Raw genomic sequence first — 27,884 nt, 5'->3', positions numbered from 1 at the left:
TTTCTGGTCCTCCCAGGAGGGTGGGCAATATTGGCCTTTATTGGGCAGTGGCTGGGAGGCTAGATGCCAGGCAACACACAGGGCGGTCACCAACCACGAGGATTGACCTACAGCCTGCACGCCGGAATGCCCTGCTGGGTGTGCAAAGAAGTGAAACATTTGTTTACACAGATTGAAGCCCCGGACCTAACTCTGTTTTACATATAAACACATTCTTTGATGTTCTGTGTCAGAATACATTGGCTTTTCCAGGAATGCTACGCCCATAAAAACAAAGAGAAGACTGTTACTTTGTTTTGTTTAGAATTGTATAATACCAAGAATTGTTCATTATTTTGGAAAATCATGTCACATGCCACCTGGGATCTGTCCTTGTGGTATCTGAGTTGACAGTACAACATTCATTCACCAGTCTGCATCTGCATGTGCATCTGCTGTCCCAATCATGGTGATTCTCCCTATGGGGCAGACAGGTGACTACTTCATTATGTCTTTTGGAAGGGTTGTACCCCAGCATGTACACACTGAAATATAAAGGATTTTAAACACAAACTTCTTTCGTTTGTTCTTTTACATATGGTTAGGAAATTCTATTGGTGCTTAGAGTAATTTGTGTAAGTATGTTATATTGTCTAGGAATTTCATTTTAGGATAGTAAAGGTGGCCTTTTTATATTAAGGACTGACAGTTGAGGTTGAGAACCACCAAGCCAGATGAATAGACTGCATATCTTCTGGGGATCCTTTATGTGTAAAATTTCTCCTAAATGAACTTTTAGTAAGAGTTGTCCAGAAAACAGGATAAGGCTGGAGCACAATTGTTCTTTTTTTCTCAATAAGAGAAAAAGTTCATGTGCTTTAAAAATCCATCAATAGGCTGATATCTTCTTATGAAATTTAAGGAACTAACCAAGACTCCCCACTATATAAATGATTAACTTCCCTCCACTAAGATGATTTGAGGGAGCACCTAAAGGAAGGATCGAAATTTCTTTAGGAAATGATTCTGAGTGCAGTCAACACTCAGAAATTCCCATGATCAAGAAGGAACAAAGTTGTAATGATATCTGTGCTGTTTACCCACCATGGCAAAGTAAAAATCTCAGATGCACACCATGGATTATGAAATATGTAGCAATGGAACTTTCTGTTGAAACATTCAAAAGAAACACGTGCACAGAAGTGCAAAACCCACTGAGTTAACTAGGAGGGTTGATCTACTGTTTGGAGTTACTGGATACTCGCCATTTCTACTTTGGAGAATGTCAGAGAAAGACTGTTTATTGCCCCACCTATGACAATAAAACCATTATCAAGAGCAAAAAGGAAATATTTCTTTTTCTATTCCCAATACTGGCAATGGGGTAGAGTGGGAGGTGCTGAGAGTTGGAAGGAGAATGGAGGAAAGAACAACAAATCCAGCTCATTTGAATGGATTTTTACACAAGGGAGATACGGTTAAAACACAGAAGGGGCCACACTCATCCTTGTCTTCTATATTATCTAAGGTATCTGGAGACCCTCACAGTGTTATCAGTGTGCATGATCTGTACATACGACCTCAGGCACCTTAGCCCACAGTGGGTTCCTCAGCACAGAATTGGTGCCAGAAAAGATTATAAATGCTGTAAGAATATTGTTCAAACACATGTGTTTTTTGTTTGTTTGTTTGTCTGAGATGGAGTTTCGCTCTTGTTTCCCAGGCTGGAGTGCAGTGGCATGATCTTGGCTCACTGCAGCCTCCACTTCCGGAGTTCAAGTGGTTCTCCTGCCTCAGCCTCCTGAGTAGCTGGTATTACAGGTGTCCACCGCCACACCTGGTGAATTTTTTTATTTTTAGTAGAGATGGGGTTTTGCCATGTTGGCCAGGCTGGTCTCAAACTCCTGACCACAGGTGATCTGCCCACCTCGGCCTCCCAAAGTGCTGGGATTACAAGCATGAGCCACTGCGTCCAGCCCACATTGTGTTTTCATTAGGTGACTGAGTTTAATAATATTCCAAAGGAAAATGTCTGTGCCTGAAATGTGACTATTACTCAAGTAGAATGCTAGACGAATGTAATAGAGTCTGCCCCTATTTTTGTTATTTCACTCCGGATGGCTTTCAAGCCCCACCCTTCCCTATTTTCCTGCTTGCCCTACATCTGAGCAAAGGTTTAAAACAGCCTGAAAACTCTCTCCAAAATACACAAGCCCTACCTGCGGGTAGCCCTTGCCCCTGCCCCACAATAAAAGCTAAAGCCAGCCATACCTCCAGGCTCTCTGAAGCCATTTTTGCACCTGCTTAGGAGTCACCCTGCTCTCTCCAGAAAGCCTCATTATGTGAGGAATAAACCTTTTCACATCCTGTTGGGGTGTGTGGCATTATCAGTCTCAACATCCAAATCAGATTTTGGGTTGGGGGAGTGCGCATTCTATTTCTGCCAAGTGACAGCAAGAAAATGAACACATAAATTTATAAATTATTTGGGAAAAACAAGAATACATTTTTCAAAAATCAAAACATACTGAATTGGAAAGCTGATCTTAGAAGGGTGGCCACAGTTAAACTTCTTTGCACAGAGACATTTTAGACACGAATCTGCTGAATGAATGGCTTTATAATTCTTGCAGCACAAACTACACTCTGAGCACATTCTGACTGGATAGCACAGAGAAATTTAATAAAGGAGAACAGACTGGCGTGAAGCAGAGATTGTCACTTAGAATTGGCCCTGCCCTACAGGTGGGAGGCCCTCCTACATGACCTGACTGTGAATCAGCTGTTCTCTGTGAGAAAGAGACAGGTCTTGGGACCAACAAAGCTGTTCATATTTTATGACTTCACTGTCAAACAGGAAGCAGACTAATCTGCTTGTTTGTTTCAATAATGCACTGATAAAAGAGAAAATCTCCCCCAAGGCAAATAACTAGTTTCAAAAGATCTAAAAAAGCAAAAAAGTAACTGATGAAATTCAAACTTCCTCTTTTGTTTCACACTTCTCAAACTTTCCATGTCAACACTCCAGTTATGGACTCTGGCATAGGTCTGACAAGAAGGTAAGGAGAAATGTCACTTTCTGCAAAATTCAAAATAAAGTAGTCCCCCCACCCCCTCTGTTATCGACGGTTTCGCTTTCTACGGTTTCAGTTACCCATGGTAAACTGCAGTCCAAAAATATTACACAGAAAATTCTAGAAATAAACGATTCATGAGTTTTAAATTATGCACCATTCTGAGTGGCATGATGCAATCTCCCACCATCCCACTCTGTCCTACCAAGACATGAATCATTCCTTTGTTCAGCATATCCTCATTGTAGATGCTCTCTGCCTGTTAGTAACCTAGTAGCCCTCTGGGTTATCAGACCACTGTGGCAGTATCTCAGTGCTTGTGTTTATTTTACTTAATAATGGCCCCAAGGTGCAAGAGAGGTGATGCTGGTGTATTGTTATAATTGCTCTACTTTATTGTTAGTAATTGTTGTTAATCTTATTGTGCCTAATTTATAAACTAAATTTTATGACAGGTGTGTATGGATAGGAAAAAAACATAGTATATATAGGGTTTGGTACTTATCTGAGGTTTCAGGCATCCACTGGGGTCTTGGAATATAGCCCCAGCAGGTAAGGAAGGGATGCTATATTCTTCCTTAAAATGTGGATTTCACTGTGTACCCTCCAGAGTGCAAGGCACAGTGGAGGTGCCTCAGGGCCTTTTACTTGCCAGGTAGTTACTGCCAGCTAAAGAAAGGATTGGGAAGCTAAAATATTTAAACCACTGAATAGTCTTAACACTACTCCTGAGAGAAACATTTTAAAAATTTTCTCCCATGTTTGCTCCATGTGCTACTATTTAGCTCAATTGGGTTATGTTTATAAGTAAATCTGACAGAGACTTTCTCCATATAAATGGATACTTCTACCCCTGAAGGGATGGTCCATGAGAAAGCAGATCCAATTAAGATTCCTGTCACTCTGCTGCCTGGCCCGATGCTCAGGTCTCCCGAGAAAAGTATTCTGCTGTGGGGAATACAGCTTCAATGATCATCAAAATGTAATGCATAGTGTTTGCATTATCAGGGCTATATAAAAAAAAGTCATGTGAACTTATTAGGGAACCAAATGACAATCAAAAAAAAAAAGTTACTATGGTGAGACCTCTGACTGAATGAATATTTTTAAAGTAATTTTTCCCTTAACAGAGTATGATAGTTTTCTTGATTGCCAAAAGGCTTCAAAATAAGAACAGTAATGGTGATACAATATTTCCTTGTAAAGATCATATTGAAGCATTCTCTGGGTCAGAGAAATGTATTTAGGGTGAATATCCCCCAAGAGATGGGTTCTTCTGTGATTTTCAGAAGCCAAGGGCTGGAGTTACTGAATAATAAAGAGAAATGCAAGGGAACACAGATCCCAAGGCATCCTTCTTCAGAAGCCCGGATATGACATAATTGGTTCACAGCTGACAGAGTTAGCAGTGCCTGGAAGTGGAGAATTGTAAAGGGGACTATAAACGTCACTATCATTTGGTGCAGAGTTTCTCTCTCCACTGGGTTTCTGGAATCTCTTCATCAGTCTCCAACGGACAGAAAATGAGGAGAGCTCCCCAGAAATTAAGAGGAAGCTAACTAGGTTTCAACCCTTCCTCCACTACATGTAAGGTATTTATCACAGTGCTTGGCATATAGTGTATATTCCTTGACATCATCATAGCCAGAGTGTTAAACAATAAACTTTATTGTGGTTCGCAGTCCTATTTGCTTCCATTTCGGTCCTAAGGTACTCAAATTTCTAAAGGCTTATCCCAAGGCCTTTGGTGCTGGAAGTTCTACTTTCCAAGCAGGGCTCTTCTTTTTATGAAAGGGTCTTGATGTTTTCTGCTCTTTACTGTCAGGCTGGGTTTTTTGGTTTTTGCTTTTTGATTTTCTAAAAACACCTGCCTGCTCCCGGGTGGCTGACCTCTTGTCTAGTTTGGACTGGGATCCATCTCCCAGGCAACATTTCCATCAGAGTATTTCTCTTCCTTCTTCCTCATGCCTCTTCTACTCAGGACTGGTCTGAAACATGAAAAAACTTGGCCACAGTTTCAAAGTGAGGAGAGTAAGGGAGGCCAGGGTAACAGGATGGGCCCTCTTGCCCACCAGTGTAACTGGAGTTTGTATTTTCTTAGATTCACTTTGTCCTTTTCTCTCTAAGGCAGATCTGCCCAGAGTCAGTTTATGTCACCATTTGCTTCCAACCTTGCTCCCAAAACAAGCCCTGCAGAGCAAGAGCAGCCTGGCCTCTATGCCCTCCACCACTGGTTCTGCTGTAATAATGGCCTCCATGCATGGCTGTGCAAGGACACCCACGAAGACTGCACTGCATCCCAAGGTCTATTCAAGCAGTGTCCCAAACACAGTGTGCCCAGAAGAAGGACATATTTCTCATTAGTGCAAAGGCAGAGTGAATGCTTATGCAGCCCTGTTTGCTACTTGATAGGAAATGCATGCATTTTCAGAATATGTATTAATATTAAGAGGAAAATTTGCTTTTTCTTTAAAATTTCCTGGATGAAATCTGTAGGCCAATTTTAAGAAGGCTACACTTTAGAGCAATGTGTAGGAGGAACACGCACACATCTTGTTACACTTAGAGGCATTCATTCATCACTCCCACTCTATACTTCCAATTCCTCTCCAAGACAGCAACAATTTTCAGACACTTAAAATACGTACATTTCATACTATGCATATTACAACTGACTAAACATATAATCAACTGTTAGAAATAGCTATAGGCAGATACACTCGATGTTAACCCTGAATTTTTACAAATCTATATACATATCATGGCTAAAGACTACATGTCAGTGAATGTCCCTAATACTAAATAACAGTTAAGAAACTGAAGAATTATGCTTTCACTCACATTCCTATGCTCCAACCTTTTTGCTTAATGTTAATGTCGATTCCATAGTAAGAGAAAGCAGCTGTTCAACAATCTCAAGTAAACTGCAACTTCATTCTTTTTGCCATCAGCTGTGTCCATGTCTCAAAGGGAAAATAGATTTATTACAAATTAAAGATGTTTAAGAACCAAACTTTCTTGGATGTTGTTCAAGAAAGGCTGTAGAGGTATCAACTTCTACTCTGTGGCAAAGAGTGATCACATAGGGAGAACAAGTCTAAGCCCTCATGGACTGACTTGAAAAGGCACAGTTTCCAAGTTGAGAAAACCACCAAGATAGTGGACTCTCTAAATGCCCAAACACTTTTCTGCCTCCTTCAACAAAGTATAACAAACATAACTTAATCTTTTCTTAATGACAGAGTATAATCAAAAACGAACAACAGACTTGAAATTAGTAGGACTCGGTTTGACTAATTGGGCCAAAATATACGAGAGAATGATCTTAGTCAATTCACTGCATTTCCCTGGGCCTGTCATCTTTCAAGTGGGGTCACAGCATTCCTTAGAGCTGTTTTAAAGATTAGTTTAAACAGCACGCATAAAGTGCCTAGTGCTGTCCCCTGGCTTTTTCAGAAGGTGCTCCAGGAAATGTCAGCCCCCTTCCTGTCCTCTCAGCACACAATTTGAACAGATGAATTACTGCTGTATGCCACAGACTGTCATATGCCTCTGTGGATGCACAGTCAGAATAAGTCTCTGGTGTTTGGACAGAATAATTGCAACCCCAGATCTGGCCCTAGAACTTGCTTTTCTTTCTTTCTTTTTAAAGGCACTTATACCAGATATATTTTCATCTCATTTGGCTTTCTTTTTCTCATAAAAGTAGAATTTAAGCACCTAAGGCATATGATATGACTCCTGGGCAATGGGATATGGCTGCCCTTCTGCAAATATCTTCCTGCTTTCCAAGTAGGTTTCTTCACCTTCAAAAAGTCAGCTCCCTTTCTGCTATCTTCACTTCAGTTCACATTTCATAGATCCTTTGTGTGACAGGAATTACATGCACATATGCGTGCACACACACACGCACATACACATCAACTTAGCCATTCTGAAGGAAATCACAAAGCAATCAAGCAAGCAATAAGGCAGCCACATATATTTGCATGTGTATTTTAACTCAGCCTTCCCAGGAATTTGTGCTCTTGAGTTTCCTAATACTTCAAACATGCTTTACAGACCATTGCCTCTAAGCTTAAACCGTTTAGTTGCTAATGCAGCTGAGTGCAGATATTATTTACTTGGGTAGTTTTACAAAAAAAAAATTACTATTTCATCCCATGGCACACCTATGAAGTAAGAGCTATGGGTTTTCAATCTTACTCTAGAGATGGGCAAATACAGATGTGACTGCATGTAATTCAAGTATAAAGAGAGAAATAATAAGACAGAATTTAGAGATGGTATCTTTCTTCACATCTGTAAACCAAAAAACACAAAATACATGATTTACTCACTTCACTAGGAATATATTTTGGCAACTCTGTGAATGATAATGGCCTGCCTTAATTTCCTAAGTCTTGAAATTTGGCTGGGCTAATCTTGAATTTGTGATCCATCACCTTTGTTTCTCCTGTTATACTTTCTACTTGATTAATGGCTTATTTCCTTTATACTTACTATTTTCTTCTAGCTGCCAGAGTTGCCTCAATTATTCTAAGACACATATCTTAAATTCTACTAACTCCAGAAAAGAGAATAAATGATATCATACATTTTAATAAGCCTCTAAAGAAAACTTAGTGAAAAATAGAGACTACAAAGACAATAGAAAAGATTAATGAAAGTGAGACTTCATTCTTTGAAAAGATAAAATCAACAAAACTTTAGCCAGACTAAGAAAAAAAGAGAGAAGATTCAAATAAATAAAATCAGAAATGAAAGAGAAGATATTACAACAGATATCATAGACATACAAAGGACCATAAGAGACTACTATGAGTAATTATACACCAAAAAATTGGATAATCTAGAAGAAATGGATGAAGTCCTAGAAACATACAACCTAGCAAGACTGAATAAAAAAGTAATAAAAAATCTGAACAGACCAATAGCAAGTAAGGAGATTATATCAATACTATTAATAAAAAATATCTCCCATTAAAGAAAAATCTAGGACCTTATAGCATCACAGCAGAATTCTACCAAACATTTAAAGAAGAAAGAATATCAATCTTTCTTAAAACTCTTTCAAAAAATTAAAGAAGGAATACTTTCAAATTCATTTTATGAGACTAGCATTATTCTGATACCAAAGCCAGACAAAGACACTACAAGAAAAGAAAATTCCAGGCCAATATCCATGATGAACATGGATGCAAAACTCCTCAAGAAAATACTAGCAAACTACATTCAACAGCACAGTGAATGATTAAAAGAATCATTCACTATGATCAAGGGAGATTTATCCCTGGGATGCAATGATGATTCAACATATGCAAATATTAATAAATAAATGCAATATACCATATTAACAGAATGACAGATAACAACCATACGATCATCTGAATAGATTCAGAAAAAGCATTTGACAAAATTCAGCATCCTATCATGATAAAAACTCTCAAAAAGTTAGGCATAGAAAGAATGTATATCAATACAATAAAGGCCATATCTGAAAAGCCCAGAGTTAACAGTATACTCAGTGGTGAAAAGTTGAAAGCTCTTCCTTTAAGATCAGAAACAAGACAAGTATGCCCATTTTGACCACTTCTATTCAACATAGTATTGGAAGTTCTAGCCAGAGAAATTAGACAAGAAAAAAAAATACAACTGAGAACTCGCATAGTTAAAGCAATCTTGTGCAAAAAGAACAAAGCTAGAGCCAACACAAGAAGATGAGAAAATAAATAACCCAATCAAAAAGTTGGCAAAGGACCTAATAGACACTTCTCAAAAGAAGACATACAGATGGCCAACAGATATATGAAAAAAAATTCATCATCATTAGTCATCAGGGAAATGCAAATTAAAACTATGGTGAGATATCACCTCACCCCTACTATAAAAAAAGACAATCGATAACAAGTATTGATGAGGGTGTGGAGAAAAACCTTTGTGCACTGTTAGTGGGAATATAAATTAATACACCCATTATGTTAAACAGTATGGAGGTTCTTCAAAAAAGTAAAAATAAAATTACCATATGAACCAGCAATCCCACTTCTGGGTAATAGCCAAAGGAACTGAAATTAGTATGCTATAGAGACATCTGCATACCCATGTTCACTGCAGCATTATTCGCAGTAACTAAGATATGAATGCAACCTAGTTGTCCATCATCAGATGAATAAAGAAAAGATGGTATGTATACACAACATACTGCTATTTAGCTTTAAGAAGCAGATAAATCCTGTCATTTGCAATGACATGGATGAACTTTGAGGACATTATGTTAAGTGAAATAAGCCAGGCACAGAAAGACAAATACTTCATGATCTCACTTATATGCTGAATCTAAAAAAGTTGAACTCATAGAAGTAGCAAGTAGAATGACGGTTACCAAAGGCTAGGGGAGGGTGTTTTCTTAGTCCATTTAGAGTTGTTATAAAGGAATACCTGAGATTGGGTAACTTATATAAGAAAGAGGTTTATTTGGCTTATGGTTCTGCAGGCTAAACAAGAAACATGGCTCCAGCATCTGCTTCTGGTGAGGGTTTCAGGATGTTTCCACTCATGGCAGAGGAGAAGCGGAGCTGGCATGTGCCAAGATCACATAGTAAGAGAGGAAGCAAGAGAGTGGGAAGGAGGTTCCAGCCTCTTTTTAATAAATAGCTTTTCCAGGAATTAACAGTGAGAACTCACTCACACCCTGAGGGAGAGCATCAGTCTATTCATGAAGAATCAATCAACATGACCCCAACATCCAGCTACAGACCCGACCTCCAACACTGGGGATCAAATTTCAACATGAGATTTGGAGAGGACAAACATCCAAACTGTAGCAGGGGTGGATGGGCTAATGGGAGATGTTGATCAAAGGGTATATAGTTTCAGTTAGACAGCAGGAATAAGCTGTAGTGATCTACTTCACAGAATGGTAACTATAGTAAATAATAATGCATTGTATAGTTCAACATTGCTAGAAGAGTGCATTTTAAATGTTTTCACCACAAAAAAAAATAGGTAGGTGAGGTGATAAATTTGTTAATTAGCCTGATTTAATCATTCCACATTGTAAACATGTATCAGAACATCACATTTACATCACATAAGTATATACAATTATTATTTGCTAATTAAGAATAAAATTAAACAAAAATAAAATTCAGTAGAAAAATGAGCTCCCACACATTCTTCAAGACACAAATACCATCCTATCTGTAAAATTGTGTACTGGTAGCCACACCTGACCACATGCATCCTTCTCCCACTCTGTTTTGTATTCTGCTTCTGTTATAACTCCAATACCAGTGAGGATTTTAATCATGTATTTGCCTGTCTTTCTCTCACTAGGATGTGAGCTTCTCAAGAGAAGACACTTTCATTTTAGCATAGAAGATACTAAATCCACGTTGGATGAAATGGTGTTAAAGAACAACAATTTATAAAAGGGGAGCTAAACATCCAGTCTGTATTTCAATTGATTTATTTGAGTAGTTCTCAAATGCAAATGGATATCCTCTGATGTTCTATAAATCCTATAACAATTTTAGTCATTAACGTATTAGGATTTCAAACCATCACAATCTACTAATCTAAATGCCTTCAATTCTGACTCTGAGATATGTGGAAGACATGGTACCAAGATGTTGGACATAAATTTTGGGGGCTCTAAATTTTTTGTCTTGTTTTTAAGGCAATAAAGCCATGATTGAGTCACCGAACTTCAGTGATAACAATGAGAATCCATTATCTTGCAAACTCTTTCCCTTATGATAGTTCTTTAAGATATTCAAAAAATTACACCAGCAAGCACTGAGTTAAATTTAAAATACTATGTTCACTGGATCATATTAAAAAATCAAATTGCTTTACTTACCTTTCCATAACTTTAGTCATAAAATTAAGAGGATGTGAATCTTATTTTTAACATCAAAATAAGTAACAAGAACAATAACTAAATCTCATACCTCAAGGATAATCTCCTTTGGTTAGGTGTAGTTAAAATGTTAAACTTTACAGATCACATTTAATACCATACCTGTCCTGTGTATGCAAACTCCAGAGCCTGCTTTAAGCCAAGGCTGGTCACACCATGCAAATTAACCTCATCAGCTCCACTTTCCACCATACAAAGACTGAACATTGCCTGAGGTGAGGAAAGGGAGAAAGACAGTTATGATACTTTGACAGCAAGGGAGCAAGACAATATTCTAGAGAGACTAGGGGAAAAAAAAGTTTTACAAATTAATAACTGATTTTGATTTTTGAAATGCTTCTAGAAAGTGTCATTCACACAAACCACTGCAAATCATTTTGATGTCTGAACAGTTACAATAACAACACACACAGGATGGCATTCCTCACTATATACAGTACTTCTATATGTAATACACAGTCTCATTTTGAGGTGATGGTATTTAGGCCCACCGAACGCTTTCTCTTGGTCCTGGATTCTCATTGCTACCAAGTTATATGCAGCAATGCCAAACATCCTGCCCAATAGGACATGAAAAGCCTTCATCTTCTGACTTCTCTGCTTTTTTCTGCCTCAGTCCAATGAAACAGCTAGTTCCTCTCATCTGCCATTGTATTAGTTCATTTTCATATGCTATAAAGAACTGCCTGAGACTAGGTGACTTATAAAGGAAAGAGGTTTAATTGACTCACAGTTCAGAATGACTGGGGAGGCCTCAGGAAACTTACAATAATGGTGGAAGGCGAAGGCGAAGCAAGGCACCTTTTTCACAAGGCAGCAGAAAGGAGAAGTGCCAAGGGAAGGGGAAGAGCCCTTTATAAAACCATCAGATCTTGTGAGAACTCACTCACTATCATGAGAACAGCATGGGGGAAATCGCCCCCATGATCCAATTACCCTCCATCTGGTCTCTCCCTTGACATGTGGGGATTATAGGGACTATGGGGATTACAATTTAAGATGAGATTTGGGTGGGGATACAAAGCCATGTATCACACACTCCGTTTCAGTTGTTCTCAAAGTGTAGCCCTTGGACCAGCGACATCAGGATCACCTGGGAACGTGTCTGAGTACAGACTCTCAGGGCCCCAATGCAGATTTACTGAACCTGATACTCCAAGCAGGGCCCAGCAATCTGTGCTGTAATAGGCCCTCCAGGTGACTCTCATGCCCACTTGAATTTGAGAACGACTCAGCTATTCAGTGCAAGTGAATTTGCCCCCAACCAATTCTCCAAATGGCCAATTTACTGCAAATCAGTATGTCAAATGAAAATTTGAAATTAAAAAGACAAAAACTTGACAAATTAAAACAAATGCATTTTAAAAGGCAAAAAAAAAGTACAACCCCATGCTAATTTGTACACCATTAATCTTTGACTTAAGACATATAAAGAGAATTCAATTTTGTTTACTGATAATGAGAGAAGTTTTGTGGGAACTGTTCCCTGAGATTCTGCAGTTTAGCTAACTTTATAGTCATAAAAAACAAAAACAAAAAAACCTCACTATGCTATGTGGTATTTAGTTCATGCTGAATTTTTTTAATTTGAAAAATGTGATTTTTTTTTAACTTTTGCCAATGTACCAATATTCATCTTTTAGCAATTTTATTTATTTACTTAAATTTTATCAATGCCTAAAGAATGTACATATTTCAGGGGTACATACGATAATTTAATATAGTCATAATTTTTAATTGCCAAATCAGTGTATTTGAGATATCTATCACCTTAAAATGTCTTTTCTTTATGCTTAAAACATTCAAATTATTCTCTTCTAGCGATTTTCTTTTCTTTGTTTTTTGTTTGTTTGTTTGTTTTTTGAGATGGAGTCTCACTCTGTCACCCAGGCTGGAGTGCAGTGGCGCAATCTCGGCTCACTGCAACCTCTGCCTCCCAGGTTCAAGCGATTCTCCTACCTCAGCTTCCCGAGTAGCTGGGACTATAGGTGCCCGCCACCACTCCTGGCTAATTTTTGTATTTTTAGTAGAGATGGGGTTTCACCATATTGGCCAGGCTGGTCTTGAACTCCTGACCTTGTGATCCGCCTGCCTCAGCCTCCCAAAGTGCTGGGATTACAGGCGTGAACCACTGCGCCCGGCTGTCTTCTAGCTATTTTCAAGTGTACAATAGATTACTGTAAACTATAGTCACTCTACTGATCTAACACTAGCTCTTATTTCTTCTATTAAACTGTATATTTGCACTCATTATTCAATATTCCCATCATCCTCCCCCTCCCTACGACCCTTCCCAGCCTACTGGGTAGGGTAACCACCAATCTACTCTATGTCTTCATAAGATTCACTTTTTTTAAGCTCTCACATATGAGTGACAACTTAACAATATTTGTCTTTTTGTGCTAGGCTTAGTTCACTTAACATAATGACCTCTAATTCCATCCACATTGCTGCAAATGACAGGATTTCATTTTTTTATGGCTAAATAATATTTCTTTGGGTACATATACCACATTTTCTTTGTCCATTCATTCACTAATGAGCACTTAGTTAATTCCATTTTCTTTTTTTTTTTTTTTTTTTGAGACAGAGTCTTGCTCTGCCACCCAGGCTGGAGTGCAGTGGCATGATCTCAGCTCACTGCAACCTCCACCTCCTGGGTCCAAGCAATTCTCCTTCCTCAGCCTCCTGAGTAGCTGGGGCTACAGGCACGTGCCACCATACCTGGCTAATTTTTGTATTTTTAGTAGAGCGGGGTTTCACCATGTTGGCCATGCTGGTCTCGAACTCCTGACCTCAAGTGATCCACCTGCCTCAGCCTCCCAAAGTGCTGGAGTGCTGGGATTACAGGTGTGAGCTACTGCACCCAGCCCAATTCCAAATTTTGACTATTGTGAACAGTGCTACAATAAACATGGGAGTGCAGATATACTGATTTCCTTTCTTTTGGAGATATATATAGGTATATATATATATATCTATATATATACTGATTTCCTTTCTTTTGAATATATACTCAGTAGTAAAATTGCTGAGTCATATGCTAGTTACATTTTTAGTTTCTTGAGGAACCTCCATACCGTTCTCCATAGTGGCTGTACTAATTTATTCCCATCAACAGTGTACTAGGGTTCCCCTTTCTCCATATCATTGCCAGAATCTGTTATTGCCTCTCTTTTTGATAAAAGCCATTTTAACTGGGGTGAGGTATTTCATTGTAGTTTTGATTTGCATCTTCTGATGCTCAGTGACCTTCAGCATTTTTAAAAATATATCTATTGGACATTTGTATATCTTCTTTTAAGAAATATCTATTTTTGCCCATTTTTAAATTGGATTTTTGTTTTTTTTTTTTTTTGCTAGTGAAGTGTTTGAGTTTCTTATATATTCTGGTTATCAATCCCTTGTCAGATGGTAGTTTACAAATATTTGTCCCCATTCTGTGGGTTTGCTCTACACTTTGTTGATTGTTTCCTTTGCTGTGTAGAAGCTTTTTAGCTTGATGAAATTCCATTTGTCTATTTTTGCTTTGGTTGCCTGTGTTTTTGGGGTCTTAATCCCAAAAAGCCTTTGCCCAGACCAATGTCCTGGAGCATTTCCCCAATATTGTCTTCTAGTTATTTCATAGTTGGGGCCTTAGATTTAAGTCTTTAATACATTTGGATTTGATTTTTGTGTATGGTGAGAGATAAGGGTGTAGTTTCATTCTTCTGCATATAGTTATGCAATTTTCCCAACACCGTGTATTAAAAAGACTGTCCTTTCCCCATTGTATGTTCTTGGCACCTTTGCAAAGATGAGTTGTCTGTAAATGTGTGGACTTATATTTGGGTTCCCTATTCTATTCCATTGATCTATGTGTCTGTTTTTATGCCAGTACCAGGCTAATTTAGTTACTATAGCTTTGTAGTACATTCTGATATCTGATAGTGTAATGTCTTTGTTCTTTTTGCTCAGGGTGGCTTTGGTTATTTGGGGTTTTTGTGGTTCCATTTCTATTTAAGATTTTTTTCTATTTCTGTGAAGAATGTCATTGAAAATTTGATATGGATTGCATTGAATCTTTTAACTACTTTGGATAGTATTGTTATTTTAGCAGCATTAATTATTCCTATCCATGAATACGGAGTATCTTTCCCTTTTTTTGGCATCATCTTCTTTCATCAGTGTTTTATAGTTTTCCTTGTATAGATATTTTACTTCTTTGGTTAAATTGATTCCTAGGTATTTTATATTCTTTGTACTATTGAACTAATAGGATTTTAACAAATGTATTTTTTTATCCTCACAAGTCTATACATTTTAAATTATTATGTATAAGATGGACAATATAAACTGATGACCCATTATTCCTTGTAGAGATCTTCATTTCCATCTCACTGCATTAGAGAGTTTTATGTTTTCATAATGAAAAGGATTATTTTTGAGAGCTTAATTTATAGTTAAACCTTTTACTGTTAGAAACACTAAATTATTGCTCTCTTGCCATTTAAGAAATTTTCTAAAATATATTTTAAATACAATTTGAAAAAATAAAATAACATTCAAAATATCTTAAAGCTATTGGGAGTATTTAACATATAATATATTCAATTATATTTGATATATTAAAAAGCTAACATTCATAATGTATTTAACTTTCAGAAATTTACTTTATCATAAATTTTAAAAATTGAACATTTTTTAGAACTGAGGATGTTCCACATAGTACAGCTTAGTGCCAACAGAAATTGCCTTGACCACTATATCCCCCCGTAGGGGAAAAGAGCAGGAGGATTCCTACAGTCTTTGCTGCTAAAGATCCCCAGTCTTTACCAACACAAACCCCAGCTGACAGAGATGCCTGGAGCCCATGCCTTGCATCCCCTGGAGCTGGAGGGGGCCACTCTGGCACCCTGCACCTGGTACGGCTTCACATGAGCCCACACCTGGGTGTGATGTCACTTGTCTTACACCTGCACCAGGACCTGGCACCCCCATGCACCATGACAGTGTCACACAATCCCCAAAACCAGTGCCCCTGCACATTCCTCAGAACTTGCAGTGGACCCAGAACCACCACACAGCCCACCCATCATCACACCTCAGGTGATTATTTAAGAACCACCACACACCCCACCCATCATCACACCTCAGGTATCATCACACCTCAGGTGAAAGTCTTCCCCACCAAAGCCAGTCTGTAATATCTGAAAGATGTAACTGCTCCTTCAAATGTTCAGACACCAATGCAAGGCTACAAGGAACATGAAATGTCAGGGAAACATAACACCACTAAAGGAATATGATAATTTCCAGTAATGATCCCAAAGAAATGGGGACCTATGAATTGCCTGACAAAATTATTGTTTTAAGAAATTATCACTGAACACATATAGACAACTCAATAATATCAGGAAAATAATACATAAACAAAAGGGAAAGTTAGAGAAATGTAAATTTTATGTAATACATAAATGAAAGGGAAAGTTAGAGAAATGTAAACCACAAAAATGAAGCAAACAAATTCTGAAGCTGAAGAACACAATAAATGAAATTAAAAAATGCGACAGAGAACTTCAATACCAGACTCAATCAAGCAGAGGAAAGAATTAGTAAACTTGAATACTGGTCGTTTAAAATTATCCAGTCAGAGGACAAAAAAGAAGAAAGAATAAAAAGGAGTAAAGAAAGCCTATGGATTTTATGGAACAGTATCAAGTAAACCGATATAGATTATGAAAGCTTAATAAAGAGAAGAGAAATAGAAAGGAGAAGAAAGATTATTGAAAAGGAATAATTACCAAAAACATTCTAAATCAGGGAAGGAAGTGGACATCCAGATTGATTAACCCCAAAGAATCCTAAATAAGTTGAATACAAAGAGATCTGCACCAGGATACATTATAATTAAATTTCAAAAGTTAAAGACAGAGAATTTTGAAAGAAGCAAAAGAAAAGTGACTTGTCATGTATAAGGGAACCACCTCCATAAGACATCAGTGGATTTTTTTTTAGTAGAAATGTTGCAGGCCAGAAGAGAGTGGGATGATACATTCAAAATACTGAAAGAAAAAAACTGCCAAGTATACAATATCTGGCAAAACTGTCCTTTAAAAATAAATGAAAGAGAAAGTCTTTCCCAGGGAAACAAAAACTGAGAGAGTTTGTCACTCCTAGACCTATTTTACACGAAATGGCTAAGGGGGTTCTTCAAATTGAAAACAAAAACATGCTAAACAGTAACGTGAAAGCATAAGAAAACATAAATCTCACTGGCAAAAGTAAATATACAGACAAATATATAATAATGTAACACTGTAATGGTGGTGTGTAAGTTACTTTTACCCCAACATTTAAAAGATAAAAGACCAAAATTTGTTGATGGATACACAATATAAAAAGAATTAAACTCTGACTGAAAAAACACAAAGTTTGGGGGAGGTGGTAAAAGTGTGGAATTTCTGTGTGCAGTTAAGTTGTTATCAACTTAAAATAGACCATTGTAACTACAAGACATTTTATGCCAGCCTTGAGGTAACCACACAGAAAAAAACTTATAATAGATATACAAAAGATAAATAGAGAAGAATCAAGGCAAATACTACAAAAATAATCAGATAACAAAGGAAGACGGCAAGAGAAGATGAGAGACCACTTTTATTCAACTTAGTACTGGAAGTCCTACCCAGAGCAATTAAACAAGAAAAAGAAATAAAAAGCATCCAAACGGGAGAGGAAAAAGTGAAATTACCTCCACAGATAACATGATTATATATGTAGGAAACCCTGAAGATTCAACCAAAAAACAATGTTAGAACTAATAAATGAGTTTAACAAAGTTTTTTGGTGCAAAATTAACATACAAAAATCAGTGGTATTTGTGTACACAAACAGGAAAGCCATCAGAAAGAAATTTAACAAAACCATCTTTGTTACAATAACAAAGAAAATACTTAGGCATACATGTAATCAAAGAAGTAACAGACTTGTTAACTGAAAATTATAAAACATTGGTGAAGGAAATCAAAGACACAGATAAAATGGAAAGACATCCATGTCCATGGATTGAAAAAAATGTGTTAAAATGTTCATACTACCCAAAATGATCTATACATTCAACACAACCCCTATCAAAATTCAAGTGGCATTCTTTATAGAAATAGAAAAAAAAATGCTAAAATCAAATGAAACCACAAAAGACCCTGAATAGCCAAAGAAATCTTAAACAAAAAGAACATGCTGGAGGCATCACACTTCCTGATTTCAAAATATATTACAAAGCTACAGTAATCAAAACAGTATAGTACTGTCATAAAAACAGATATATAGACCAACAAACAGAATATCCCAGAAATAAATCCATGCATCTATGGTAAACTGATCTTCGACAGGGTGCCAAGAACACACAATAGGGAAAGGACAGGCTTTTCAATATACGGTGCAAGAAAAACTTGACATCTGCATGCCAAAGAATAGAATTGAACCCTTATCTCACATCATATGCAAAAATTAACTTAAATGTATTAATGACTTAAATGTAAGACTTGAAACAATACAGAAGAAAATGTAGGGGAAAAGCTCCTTGACATTGGTCTAGGCAATAATTTTTTGGATACGACACCAAACTACTGGCAACAAAAGCAAAAATAAGTGGGCTTGCATCAAACTAAAACCTTATGCATACCAAAGGAAAGAATCAACAGATTAAAATGGCAACCCACAGAATGGGAAAAATATTTGCAAACCATATATCTGATAAAGGGTTAATATCCAAAATATTTAAGGAACTCAAAATTCAATAGCAAAATAAATAAATAAATAAATAACTGAATTTTAAAATGGTCACAGGACCTGAATAGACATTTTTCCAAAGAAGGCACACAAATGGACAACAGGTATATAAAAAGATGCTCAACATCGCTAATCGTCAGGGAAAAGCAAGTAAAAACCACAATGAGGGGTCTCCTCACACCAGTTAGAATAATTATTACCAAAAAGACAGAAGATAAGTGTTGGTGAGGTTGTAGAGAAAAGGGAATCCTTGTTTATTGTTGGTTGGAATGTAAATTGGTACAGCCATTATGGGAAACAGTAGAGAGGGTACTAAAAAAAATTTAAAAAGAACTAGCTTATGATCTAACAATCTCACTTCTGGGTATGTATGCAAAGAAAATGAAATTAGTATCTTAAAGTGATAGCCACACTCCCATGGTTATTACAGCATTATTTACAATAGCCACAATACAGAAACAATCTTAATGTCCCTCAACGGATGAATGGATACAGAAAATGTGAGACATACACACACATATGAACATTATTTAGCCTTAAAAAAGAAGAAAATCCTGCCATTTACAACAATATGGATGAACTTGGACGACATTATGCTAAGTGAAATAAACTAGACACAGAAAGGCAAATATTGAATGATCTCACTTGTATAGGCATATGGTGGGTTTAATTCCAGACCAACTTAATAAAGCAAATATCATAATACAGTGAGTCAGACATATGTTTTGGTTTCCCAGTACATATAAAAGTTATGTTGACACTATACTGGGGTCTATTAAGTATACATACAAAGTGAACAGTGCCTGACATGTGGCAAGCTCTTAGTAAAATTTATATTTTGTGGTAACAATAAAATGTAGTGAAGTTTCTTTTATGTATTCCTTGGCTAAAAGGATTGATATGTTAGGAGAAGCACCAGTTTCTGTTGTTGTTTTTTTAAATCAAGTGTGGCTATAGATAAAAAAAAAAGCTAACAGGAAATTGCCTTTAGAGTTAAGTAGATTTTGTTTATGCATTTGCAGAAGATTACCTGAAATTCCAAAATTAAAAAACAGATCACAGTTAAATAAAAACCTTAAGTTTATAAAATGTTGAATTTGCTTCTGAACTTCTTGAAAGAACCTGAAAGAAATTTCAGTTGTTTTCAGTGTCTGCTTTTTATTACATGAGTGGTTAAGTTTTTAACATTCCCCACACCAACCAAGTTCTTTTTTCAGATCTTCCAAGTTGTAATTGCCCCTGATGTGCTGACCGCCTGCTTGCCACCAATCCCGTATATACAGCAGGACTCAAAATAGCTTAAACTGCAGAAGAATGATCTGGGTTAATGAAATGGAAAAACTTCCTGAGAACAAAGGTTAAAAAAACAAAATAGGCTGCCAAAGGAGTTTTAAAAATCGACATTTCTAGGGTCTTTCAAAAGTAATCAGGATAACACTGGCATAGAATAGGGATCCTCATCAGAGAGTTAGTAGAGTTGGGAGGAAAACACAATTCCTTAAATACTGTATATCTATATTTGCACGTTTGTATGAGCAATAAAGGAACACCATATTGGTAATCATTTTATATCAATACAATTAAATGCATCTATAATTGCTATATTATAGAGTACAATTGTAGAGGGAAAAAAGCGACTTAATTTTATCCTGTTCACGTAAGTATCTTTTGGATCATTGCAATGAACATGTATTACTTATGTATTTCAAACAACTCCCTTTTAAAAACTTTATTTTTAATGTTCAGAACTATGCAGGAAGATACATCCGGTTCTATAACCTACTAGTCATGTGGGCAATTTATCTTGAAACTTTGGCTAATTTGTTACCTTCTCTGAGCCTCAGGCTCTTTATCTGTAAAATGGGAATAATACCAACTTCACAGGGTTGTCATAGGTTTAAATACAATTATGCTTAATGTTAGGCATAATATGTGGCACATAGTAAATGTTTAATAGGTAGAAACTGTCGCTACAATCCAGGTTGATTGTCTTACTGTCCCATGTCTCCCTTTGACTCCAATTGAAACGAGAGCTGAGAAACAGCACCCTCCACTCAACTGCTGACTAAATCCATTCATTTCAAATAGTTTCCAAATGACAGTCTCACTCTAAATCCCTATCTCTGGCTTCAGGACTTTACTTTTGCAACATACTCCTAGACTTCTACTTTATGGAATGACCCCATTATAAAAATCATCACCACCACTTCTATAAATACAGAACTTCCACTTTGACATCACATCATACTGTTTTAGAAAGTTAACATTGCCAGGCACCGTGGATCATGTCTATAATCCCACCACTTTGGGAGGCTGAGGCTGGAAGTTCACTTGAGGCCAGGAGTTTGAGACCAGGCTGGGCAACATAGGAAGACCCTATCTCTACAAACAATAAAAAAAAATTAGCTGAGCATGGTGGTCTGCACCTGTAGTCCCAGCTACTCAAGACGGTGAGGCAGGAGGATCACTTGACCCCATGAGTTTGAGGCTGCAGTGAGCCATGATCACACCACTGCACTCCAGCTTGGGCAAAAGAGTGAGACTCTATCTCAAAAAAAAAATGTTGAAAACTTAATGCTTATAATTTTTAAAAACTAGAATTAACCTAAAGATTAAAAAAGGGGAACTATTATATCAAGGTCAATGTCTTGGGTATAATACATTTAAAAGACATCACAATTAGGAAGAGCCTCATTGGATACCACTTGGTGATAAGGAAGAACTTGGCCATTTGGTACAGTGAAACACCAGTTGCCTAGTCTATCCGAACTAGTGAATCAATGTCCAGAGACCTGCTAGAGACCAGGAGGAAGGTCAAAGTCTCCTTGGCAGCAAAAGAGGTGATGAGACCAGCAGTAATATTTTTAAGCATATAACATCTTGAAAAGATAGACTGCAGGCTCCATGAAGGCAAGTGCCATATCTCCTTTTCTCACTGTGGTGCCCCCAGATCCTAGGAGTGCATACATGCAATAAATACAGAAAATGAATGAATCAACCAATATGATCTTCAAAACTCATCTGCAGATGATGTCCTACCACCCTACAGTGTCATAAACAAAAAGAATTCATTCTATGTAACAGAAAATGTTCTGCATGTAAGGTGTTTTAGATACCAAAATGTAAAATCGTAACTAAAGAGAAAGAGCATCTACTGTAAGCTAAACATTTGAGAAACACAAGTGAGTTCAAAGCTAGACATTTAGAAAAAAAAGAACATATGTCAATGTTCTCTATCAAGTCACAACATTCTGCCAAAGCATGGGATAAAGTTCTGCTTAGAAATATGAAAGCATTGCACAGACTCATGCTTGGTTCACAAGATTTTGTCTTTGGGAGAGCCTCGGCCAGGCTGAGATTTACAGTCATCACAGCTCATTTGTGGCTGATAATGTGCTGCCACCAACAAGAAACCTTTCTAATTGAAAACCTAGTTTGTGAGTATATAATCCATTTTAAGTGCCTACCACAGAGGGAGGTGTGGATTTATGGTGTGTTATTCCCTCTTTATTTCACATAGAAGTGATGCAAATTGAGTCCTAAAATCACAGTATGTGACGTTTTCTTGAGTCATGTTAGTTGTCATGCAGACACAAGATTAGTTACAGCTACATTTTAGGGTGGTACCTTACGACACAAAACTGACAAAAATTCTACTACATCTTCATAGATAAGTAAAATGGCAGATGATAGACTTTTTAAAGCATCTAGTAAAATATGATCTTTTTACCTGGCAAACTATGTGCAGCTTTGGAGTTACACTGAACACAGGCAAAACCACTGCGACTCCCATTTAATCAAGAATACAAATAATCTTACAGGTGAAATAACTGAATTGTTTGGAGGTACATTCAACCCTTACATTTTATAAGCATTAAACAGAGTTAAATGAAAGTAAAAAGATATGTTTAAGGAAGTCATTGAAAAGAGCAACTCGCAATGATTACAGTAAATCCATTACATCTTACATCTTCTATATGCCCACTGTTACATAATTAGTGATGTTTACAATGGCCATGAGGCATTACAGAGATTTGAACTAACTTCTGAATCAACAAAGATTACATTTTGCTCAATTTAGTGTTAATGGTTATTAGCCTTTATTACATTTTGTTTACACCTCACATATAGAATGGGTAGTAAATCTCAGTTAATGAGACCATTCAATTAACTGCAATAGTCCATTCCCTTCCATTAGGGAGAGGAGGGTCCCAATCACAGTTAAATTGGACTATTTACCTCCTTTATCTTGCAAATGAAGAAAATAACCCAATCCACCTGGAGAGCTAAATGGTATGAAAGAGTGAGGATGTTTGGTTGGTGGTTTTCTTTCCTCTTTACAATTGTTTTAATTTTTCCTCCCATAGTATAATAATACTGTCAGAGAATAAAATATCACAAGACAAACTAAAACAGTAAAATTATATTACTGTAAATATAATTAGGCAACACAAATTAATATCTGTAAAATACCAATTTTCCCTCACCTTAACCACATAAAGATCCATCTTATATGCTAAAAATTATGTTACATATTGTTTTTTTCTAAAATCTTCAAATATGTAGCTTGTTTATTTAAAGGATCTAGCTGCGTTTCACAGCTTTGCTCTTGGCACAGTTGCTTCCTAAATTAACTATACAGTGATAATGAGCTCTTCAAAACAAGCATCATTATGGTTTATCCTGTCTGTTTAGAATTCTCCTCCTCCTGAATGTGGCCATGTTTCAACGACCTGGGTCTTCTGGGAGAGGAAAGGGTGGAATAAAAAAAGGACACAAATCAAGTCGTTTCTTAGCCAAAGTTATGGTAATTGTGAAGGCCAGAAACTGCTGCTCACCATGCAGTTGGGTAACTCACAAAATTTGTCCTTGCCAGTCTTTCTGTCTTCTGGAAAGTGGCATCCACACATTTGACTTCAGCCTTGGGTTGCCCTCTCAGATCCCTATGGTTCTCCTTATTCCTCTGGTAGTTCTGTTACTTTCTAATTGTATCCCCTGAACGTGGGATCACAATACATTCCTACCCACCATACAAAGAAGTCCATTGTTTTATCTATCACAAATTTGCCTCTTTCAGATGTTTAGGGATGGCACTTTTACTCTTTCTTATTGAATACATTTGCTAAACCATTATTGAATGAATCGAATTAATTGAAGAGGCTGTTTGATCTCTCTCATATGGCAGCCAATGGCACAATCCTGCTCTTCACAAACTTCTAAGGACACCCCAACTGAGACATAACCTAGATTTCCTGAATTTTGACAGCTGTCCTAAGACAGAATTTGGGGCTTGCACGAAGGAATGACTGAGCAGTTGCGATTAGAGTCTGCATGGATCAGAGAAAATATGAAAAAAGGAAATTTATTTAGAGAACAGTGATATCAGAAAAGGTTGAAAGCCTGCAGAAAGAAGTGAAGCAACTGAGGAGACAGAGAGGGGGATTCTTTACTGAGGAAAATATGATAGGAATTCAGGGAGAATTCTCTAAGACCAGAAGAGACTCCTATGTGGTTTTCAAAGCTGTGCTGGGTGTGTGTAAGAAGCAAGACTAAACTCTAGCCTCTCTTCTGCAAATAGAATTTTGGAATGTTAACACTTTAGAGATCACTGGCCCTTCCCTACTTAAGGTGTGGTCCCTGGAATAGCAGCATTGGTATTGCCAAGGAACTTGTAAGAAATATAGAATCTCGGCTCCTACCCGACACTTACTAGATGGGAAAGCTGAGTTTTAACGAGAGCCCCAGGTGAACCACATGCACATAAATGTTTGAGAAGCACAGCTGGGGTAGTCAGTCCTCCCCGCCTTGCAGCACTCCTTGCATACTTGAACACTTGAAGTGATGAGACACCTAATATTTTTCATGACAGGCTGTCCCTTGCTGGAGAAATATTAGTAAAAGCTTCAAAATATTGACTTCCAATAACCCTCTTGATAGCTTTCTCCCCTTGGTCATAGGAGAAGGTCAATGAGTTCACTCTCTTTTCTGCTTAATAGCCTTTCAAATATATACAGTAACAGCTCTAGAGTCTCCTACTGGAAATAGTATCTAATCTGAATTCTCGGAGTCATAAAATGTTAGTGCTTGAAGCCAATGCTCGAAGTTTTGTAGGCTGGGCAGAAGGCCTGAGTCCAAATCCCAGCATGGGAGGACTGATCCCTAGATTTGGAGGGGTGGGAGTGATTACTATACAGAAAATAAAAGGTATTTCAAAAGAAAGAAAGTGGATTCAAGGACATGGTCTTTGAAAGAGTAAATCATCCTAAGCTTGTGAATGGTAGCAGTGGTAAGAACTTTCAGGAAAATCTTTCACACTGTCTCCCTTTTCCCCCAATTATTTTGGTTGATTTTCTCTGGTCCATTTCCTTCTTATCAATTTTCCTTAAGATGAATTTCATGTGGCTACCTCAAAGCTGCTTTTGACACAAATCATTCAGAATATTCCTATGGAATTCAAAAAGTAGAAGTTTTTAACAAGTTTCAATTTGTCATAAAGAATGACAATGAAGTTTCTTACCTGCCCAATCTGATATTGGTAATGGCTTCCTGGAGCCCCGTTGAGGGCTGTAAGGCCACATCCAGCTCAAGTGAGAGTGGTCAGGATCTAGTCATAATGTCTGTCATGGGTATAAATAGGGACCAGGAGCAGACAAGTACTAAAACACACAATTTCTGTCCTAGAATTCACAATGTTATCCATAAGATCTGTTATCTGTTGCTCACTGCAACCTCGAACTCCTGGGCTCAAGCAATCCTCCCATCAAGCTCACTTTTTCTGCAAACACATTTGATGCTTTGTCCATGCAGGCTAATACAAAGTCTCTACATCTTATAAAAATGGGGAAACAAAAGGGTTTAAGAATCATCCACAAGCTTTCAAACACCTTTTAAAAAATAATTAGATGGACTTCTTTTAATCCTATGAACATTTATATATATATAATGTATTTATTTCTCAAAATTTATATAATTATATTTTACATATTACCCATCTTGATCTTCATTTTCTCTTGGGTGAAATGAGCTTTGCTCCATCATTAAAAGAAAGATAAATAGTTTTTTCTTCTAGGGCCTCCCTATAGCTCTGGTGTGATAATGAGAACAATGACAATAGCAACTCATGTTTACCCAGCCTTTACCATGTGGCAGGCCCTGTGTCAGAGTCCTACTTGAATTAAAGTTTTATTTTCACAACTCTGTGAAGTCAGGTACTACTATTACCTCATTTTAAACATGAGAAAATGAGACCCAGTGAAATTAAGCAAACGGTTCAAGGCAATAAAGCTGGTAAGAGGGAGAGTCGGGACTTGAACCCATGCCCTTCACCACCATTCTTCTGTGCCTACTCAGGTGCCTCCCTCGCAAGTTGGAAAGACTGCCAGATAAACTGGGAAACTGGTAGGCCCTTCAATTCAAAGAAAGACAAACAGAATCAGGCTGTGTTTAGACTTACAGACCTCCTCTCCTCCACTTCTTCAAACCACAGTTGACCTCAGAAGGATGAATATTCATTGCCTACCTGAGAAATGCATTAATATCTATTACTGGAATTTCACATGAAGTTAGCTAATTCCCATAATTGTAGCAGGATCAGAAAGCATCTAATACTTGTATTGTGATTATAAAGTGATATGAATGATTTGATATGAAAATCTCTCATTAGAGTCACAGCTCTCTGAGTGAGAAGCATACTGATAATTCAATCTTTCAGGAGTTCAGGCATGCAAGCCCAGAATGCAGTCAACATCAGATGGGCTAATGAAAAGCAACCGATTCAACAAGCAGCTGGATCATCCCACTCTATGGACAATTCGTTCCAAATCAGTTTTTTACAAAGACGATAAACAGAATCATGGCATTTCTACAGATTCCAATAATTCTTTATACCAATTCATCAGGCTCACAGGATCAGATGTCTTCTCCTCTTTTGTAAAACATCTGCCTTCACTCAACACTAATTTTTAAGAATTTTAAAATTCCATCAGCTTTATTATCCTTTAAACATGTGGTCTTCTTTTGGATGAAGCTGAGGTTGACTGTATACCTGAGATCAAATAAGCATGAATGCAAATTTTACTTTAAATAAAACAGCATAAAAGTTATAATCTTAAAAGCATAGAAAAGATATGGCAGAAAAATAAAGTGATATTTCAATATATATTTGAAACAAATACATATAAAGGGGCTTAGCACAATGACTGTCACAGTGTAAATGATAAAAAATGTCAGCTATTATTACTTTAAAACTATTTTTCTAGCTTCATAATACTTACATTTACTAGATGTGAATCAGTTTAAATAAAAGAATAAAATGTAGACCAGACTTCACCATTATCCATCCATTCACTATAATGAAGACAATGAGCTAACTATAAACGCGATAATGAAAATTAAATGAATGACTGAAATGTTAACAATTTCTCTGGCATTGATTCAAATAATTTTAAAGAGGAATATGATGATGGCTCTTTAGATGGCTCTCAGCTTTCTATTTAAAAAAGAGGTAACATTTGGCCAATATCACTGTTACCTGGTAACTTACCTTGAATTGACAAAAGGAAATCCATTTTTAATGAAATGTGCTCAGTTTCAAAAGGAAATTATGAAGTCATTTAATTTGAAAAAAAAAAAGCAACAACAAAAACCCACATACTTCTTCATGTTCACAAGGTCCTGTCCCACAGTACATCAGAATCAGCCTTATCCCACCACCATGTGCAGACTCTATTACAGCAGCTATGTGGCTGCTCATAGTCAGCCAGGCAATTAATACTTATCGAATATCTACCAGATGTGAGACTCTGTAACAGCCTGTTTATAAAATGCCAGGTTGACTGCTTAATTTGGCTTTGCAGAATGTCAAGGCCGCTATTAATAGTGCTACTTTTTCTGACTAAAATTAGAAGCTATTTCTTAAGTCCTCTTCCTAACAGATACTACCTAAATGATTAATCCTCAGACACAAAGTGGACAATGCCAACTTCTACTCACAGACAACAGTATAATATGATTTAGGTGAGAAATTGAGCACATTTTCATCTCTGGATGATTTTTTGTCAATTTCTACAGCTCCTTGGAGTGTAGAATATTTTTTCATACATTTTTCAAAAGTCACAATTGCTTTAGGACAAGAC

General features: G+C 37.0%; 1 protein-coding gene across 14 annotated transcripts in view; it reads right to left on the bottom strand.

The window, feature by feature from the left end:
- The window catches only part of KLHL32 (kelch like family member 32), a 244,703-nt gene that overhangs the window by 88,095 nt on the left and 128,724 nt on the right, over window positions 1-27,884 (bottom strand). For all 14 annotated transcript variants that reach the window (XR_010158111.1, XM_016956028.4, XM_054686153.2 and 11 more), the window contains one exon: window positions 11,080-11,187. Coding sequence is in view for 12 of the 14 variants with exons in the window: in XM_016956028.4 (XP_016811517.1) it covers window positions 11,080-11,187 (108 nt within the window). In the remaining 2 variants the exon portion in view is untranslated. The remainder of the gene's footprint in view (window positions 1-11,079; window positions 11,188-27,884) is intronic.

Source organism: Pan troglodytes, chromosome 5, assembly GCF_028858775.2.
Source record: "Pan troglodytes isolate AG18354 chromosome 5, NHGRI_mPanTro3-v2.0_pri, whole genome shotgun sequence".
NCBI lineage: Eukaryota > Metazoa > Chordata > Mammalia > Primates > Hominidae > Pan > Pan troglodytes.
Note: the sequence above shows the minus strand (reverse complement) of the source record. Positions and strands in the feature narration are given on the sequence as shown.